This window comes from Nicotiana attenuata, unplaced genomic scaffold (assembly GCF_001879085.1).
Source record: "Nicotiana attenuata strain UT unplaced genomic scaffold, NIATTr2, whole genome shotgun sequence".
Classification (NCBI taxonomy): domain Eukaryota; kingdom Viridiplantae; phylum Streptophyta; class Magnoliopsida; order Solanales; family Solanaceae; genus Nicotiana; species Nicotiana attenuata.
This window is the reverse complement of record NW_017671956.1, coordinates 104,396-109,767: the sequence shown is the minus strand read 5'-3', so window position 1 is coordinate 109,767 and position 5,372 is coordinate 104,396. Positions and strand designations below refer to the sequence as shown.

The following is a 5,372-nucleotide window of genomic DNA, read 5'->3' as shown; positions in this document are numbered from 1 at the left end:
TAATTATGAGTTTATCATCATCAAAAAGGGGGAAATTGAAAGGTTATAAGTACTTTGGTTATAAGTACTTCGCTTTATGTTTTGATGATCTAAAAATCTTATTATCCAAGAAGCAGATAAGGAACTTGTTACACATTTACAAAACCTTAAGATCACAAGGTTCCAGGTTGGGATTCAGCGTGGGATATGATTCAACTCTTCAGAGTGGAAGTAACAACTGAGGAACAGGTCCCTACCAGTTCCGAGGAGACTGTATGAAGGCAACTCTCCAGTTGGAAAGCTGCTGCCTGCACACGCTACAGTGCAGGAACAGTGGTGCAGTCAACTTTCCAGAGATGACGTTTTACCTACCTTGTTTACATCATTGTAAGTGATATCACACATGTATATATACAATGAAGGGAGGTAAAATACATTCACTTGAACATTTAGAGATTTCACTCAAGCTCACTCATCTGATCATTCAGAAAGCAAGTGTCAAGTGCTTCAAGAACAATGAACAAAACAACTACGGACCAGTTCCCACATAGAGTTATTGTATGTCCTTCATTGAGTTGTAACTTTGTAATAGTTCTTAAATTGAAATTCCTAACTCGCTTGTTTAAGAAGCATTCCTTAGGAAACCCTTGTAAACCTTAAACTTGTGTTTTTAAGTCTTGGCTAGAGTTAGTCAAGTAGCAAAGTCTTTGTAATAGAGTTATTGCAAAGTGGCTTGTAATAAAGTATTACAAGTTAGTGAGTGATTAAGAGTTTATTCTTAGATTGCATAGGTTGTAATCTAAAAGTTGCTCAGTAGTGAAGTTGAAATCCTACAAGGGTAAGTCGTGGTTTTTAATCCCGTTGAGCTAGGAATTTTCCACGTAAAATTCCTCTTGTCATTTATTTATTGTCGTGCATGTGAGTGCGTGTACTGTTGAATCTGATAGAGAACCTGGTTCTCTATAGAGTTTAGTGGACCCTTATATTCTATTAATTGATATCAGAGCGGGTTCTTTCTATCAGGTTAACACCTAGAAAGGATCCTCATGGCTGCTCCTCCAAACTTCGAAGAAAGCCAGTCTACATACAGACCACCTAGGTTCAATGGACAATATTATGGATGGTGGAAAACGAGGATGCACGACTTCATCATGGCTGAAGATTCTGAGCTCTGGAATGTTATATGTGACGGACCCTTTGTCCCTACCAAGAATCTTGGTGAATCAGGTGCAGTCATCCCCAAGACCAGGAAAGAATTCAATAACACTGATAGAAAAGCCATAGAAAAGAACTTTCGTGCCAAGAAAATCCTTTTTGTGGCATTAGTCCTAATGAATATAATAGGATATCAGCATGTCAATCAGCAAAAGAGATATGGGAGACACTTCAGACAGCCCACGAGGGAATAACTCAGGTGAAGCAGTCCGAGATTGATATGGTCACAACTGGATATGAGCTTTTCAGAATGAAAGATGATGAATCCATCCACGATATACATACTCGATTCACCTCCATTATCAATGAGCTTCACTCTCTTGGTGAAAGTATTCCGAGAAACAAGCTTGTTAGAAAAATCCTTAGTGTACTGCCCAGTTCTTGGGAAAGCAAAGTTAACACCATTATAGAGGCTAAGGACTTGCGGACACTGACCATGGATGAACTTCTTGGAAACTTGAAAAGCTATGAAACGAAGAAGAAGTAGGACACTGAAAGAAGAGAGCCCAAGAGGGAAAAGAACTTGGTCCTCAAGACGGATAGCAATGACTCAAGCAGTGAAGACGAGGACATGGCCTACTTGACAAGAAGATTCTAGAAGATGGTTTGCAGGAATGGTGGCATTCCAAAAAGGGGAAGTTCTAGAAAGCCAAAAAATTATGATCTATGCCATAAATGGCAAGCCAGGACACTTCATCAAGGATTGCCCCTCCTAAAGCAACATCAGTACAATAACAACTTTCACAAAGCAGCCAAGAGGAACTAGGTTCCTGACAAACGCTACAAGAGGAAGAATGATGCTGGCAATGTTGTAAAGCAAGTTCTTGCTGCATGGGGAGACTCATCCAGCGAATCTGAAGAAGAAGACGACCATGGTGGTAGTGATGGTAGTGGAAAATGAAACAACTGAGTATGATTCAATCTTTTCTCTAATGGCTCAATCTGATGACGATGAAGATAACGACGGCGATGAGGTAAACTTTCTGGATGTTCAGAGAAATATGAAATCTTACTTTCCTAAAAAGCTTATGTCATTAGCAAATGTGCTAATTGAGTCATGCCCATAGTCTCATCAATGATAAAGATGCATTAACTATGGAATTAGGGGAAGCTGAACAAACTAGAGATGACTTAGTAGTCGTTGTAGTCGATTTGAAAGAACTAATAGAGAACCTGAAAAAGGAAAAGAATGCCTTAGCAGAGAAATTTGCAAGTATAGAACATGAAAGAAATGATCAAATGGTTGTTGCGGTGGACTTAATAGAAACCATTGAGTGTGCAAGTAAGGAAAAAGAAACCTTGACTGAGAGAGTTGCTATCATTGAGCAAGAAAGAGTTGACCTAGTAGTGGTGGTAGTTGTTGGCCCATGAACAGGTGAAGTTTTGAAGAATGACAAATGAACTCAGTCATGGACCAGTTCCATCATGTGAAGCACAATGATGATCAACCTACACATGTGAGATGCACGTGAAGGAGATAAGTCTCATTGATCAAGCAGCAAATATCTCCTGATTTGATCGAAAAGGTTGCATATGGGATAAGGAGAGAAAGTCTCCTTATGTGAAGAGAACACAATCTGGATAAAAGATAGTGTTGGAGTTTGTGTTGTTCAAGGACTCAACTTCGATAGAAGATCAGCAATTGAGTCTCAATCAAACTCTAATTACTAACTCATTAAATAAACAGTGATTGTTCTCTTTTACAGGCATTGCACAAATTCAGAAGTTAAACTAAATTGAGAGCAAAAGAGCGAGGCAATTTTGCAAGCAATTTATGTGAGATTTGAGTGTGCATTCCCGAAGCTACTTGGCCGAGATAAAAGAACCAATTCCATTGAGTCTTTCTTTTATTCTAGTTCAATTGTAGTAGGTGATTTAAACTTGTACCTTTCAGCTTTCATAGAAGCAATTATATTAGGTACTTAGAGTGTTCAAGTTATAAGCTAACTTAAAGTTGTCGAAACCGTTGAGGTTGTGTGCTACAACGGGATTAGAGTTAATCCTTAGGTTTACAAAGAGTTTTGTAAATGCTTTTTTGGCTCAGTGATTTTAGTGGAAGTTTGGGAAAATCCTGCTGAGTAGTAGGTCGTGGTATTTTCACCTTTTGAGCCAGGTGTTTTCCACGTAAAAATCTCGATGTTCTTTATTTTATGTACTTATTATTCCGCAAACAGTAGAGTTAGTATACCTAGAAGAACCAGGTTCTTCTAGAACGAAANNAACCCCACCCCCCTCCTTGTTTGGTATTGACGTTTAGAACATCAATTGGTATCAGAGCAGGTTATCCTTGAAGAGGCTAACACCTTAGGAAAAGATCAACATGAGTGCACCACCTGGGAACTGGGAAGGGCAATCCACTGCTAGGCGTCCACTCTTTAATGGTCAGTACTATTCTTGGTGGAATAACAGGATGAGGGATCACATCATAGGGGAAGACTATGAACTCTGGGACATAGTCACTGATGGTCCCCTAGCAACCACAAAGAAGAATGCTGATGGAGTTGATGTGCCAAAGACAAAAGCTGATTGCACTGTTGAAAACCTGAAGAAGTGGGAGAAAAATGCCAAGGCCAAGAAATGGCTTGTGTGTGGACTAGGTCCTGATGAGTACAGTAGAATTCAAAGTTGGACCACTGCTAAGGAAATTTGGGATACTTTGCAAGTGGCTCATGAAGGAACACCTCAAGTGAAGAGATCTAGAGGAACACTTCTGTATTCTCAATATGAGAATTTCACTATGAAGGAAGGAGAAACCATCCAAGAGATGTATACAAGGTTCACCACACTGACAAATGAACTTAAGTCTCTTGGAAGGATTATCCTTGAGGAAGACAAAGTTGAGAAGATTTTAACAAGGGTTCTGCCAGTCTCTTGGGAAAGCAAAATTACTGCTATCCAGGAATCAAAGAATATTGCTACTCTCAAGCTGGATGAACTAATTGGAAACCTTACTGCCTATGAACTGAGAAGGCAAACCATGAAATTGGATGCACCCAAGAAGGAAAGGAGTCTGGCTCTCAGAATTGCTGAAGGCTCAGATCTGGAGGATGATGATATGGCTATGATCACAAAAGATTTCAAAAAGTACCTGATGAGAGGAAAAGGATCTTCAAGAGGCACAACCTTCAACAAACCAAGGGCTCCTGAGAAACAGACTAATGAGGGTTGCTACAAGTGTGGCAAGACTGATCACATGACCAAGAATTGTCCTCAATGGAAAATTGAGTGGAAAAAGGAAAGGGCTGAATGAAGGAACAGGAAGAAGGAACGGATTCAACCAAAAAGGAACAAAGGTTCAACAAAGGCTATTGTTGTTGCCTGGGGAGAAACATTAGACGAGGACTCAGAAGATGAAGCTGGAGATGAACAAGCGCTTATGGCTATTGGAGAATCAGATGATGAACAAGAGGTCCAAGTGAAGGGAAGTAGCCAAATATGGTACATGGATAGTGGCTTCTCAAAACACATGACTGGAAGCAAGAACCAATTCCTTTCACTTGAGGACCTAAAGGGAGGTAATGTCTCCTTTGTAAATGGGAAGAAAGGTGAGATTATTGGGGTTGGAAAGATAGGTAAGACAGACTCTCACTCCATTGAGAATGTATACTTGATAGATGGCTTGAAATACAGCCTGATCCGTGTGTCACAACTTTGTGACAGAGGTAACCTTGTGGCATTCACCTCTACTAAATGCTTTGTGATTAACCTTACCGCTGACAAGATTGTTTTGCAGGGATAAAGAGTTAACAATATTTATATTGTAGATTTGTCAACTCTTTCTGAAAATGAACTAACCTGCCTAAGTGTGTTGGATAATGATCCCCTCCTGTGGCACAAAAGACTTGGTCATGTCAGTCTGAATCAGTTAAACAAATTAGTCTCCAAGGACTTGGTGATAGGGTTACCCAACATCAAGTTCAAGGAAGACAAAGTTTGTGAGGCATGTGCAAGGGGTAAGCAGGTAAGGTCATCCTTCAAAAGCAAGAAGATGGTAAGCACAACCAAGTCGTTGGAACTGGTCCATATGGATCTCTATGGTCCAATGACAACCATGAGCAGAGGTGGAAAGAAATATGTAATGGTACTTGTTGATGATTATTCTCGATTTACCTGGGTTCTATTTCTAACATCTAAAGATGAAGCATTTGACATGTTTACTGCCTTTGTTAGAAAAATTC

At 39.8% G+C, this 5,372-nt stretch overlaps 1 protein-coding gene across 1 annotated transcript; it reads left to right on the top strand.

The window, feature by feature from the left end:
- Window positions 1–1,130: 1,130 nt before the first annotated feature.
- Window positions 1,131–1,681, top strand: LOC109211041. The gene is made up of 2 exons (XM_019374542.1): window positions 1,131–1,206; window positions 1,332–1,681. Exons 1-2 carry the CDS (start codon window positions 1,131–1,133, stop codon window positions 1,679–1,681), a joined length of 426 nt encoding a protein of 141 aa, XP_019230087.1.
- Window positions 1,682–5,372: the final 3,691 nt, after the last annotated feature.

Bases quoted from the DNA above. Each gene is read 5' to 3' on its own strand.
- LOC109211041 (XM_019374542.1), top strand. From the start codon at position 1,131: ATGGCTGAAGATTCTGAGCTCTGGAATGTTATATGTGACGGACCCTTT. The intron at 1,207-1,331 runs GTGCAGTCATCC...ATAGGATATCAG, and splicing joins CAAGAATCTTGGTGAATCAG to CATGTCAATCAGCAAAAGAG.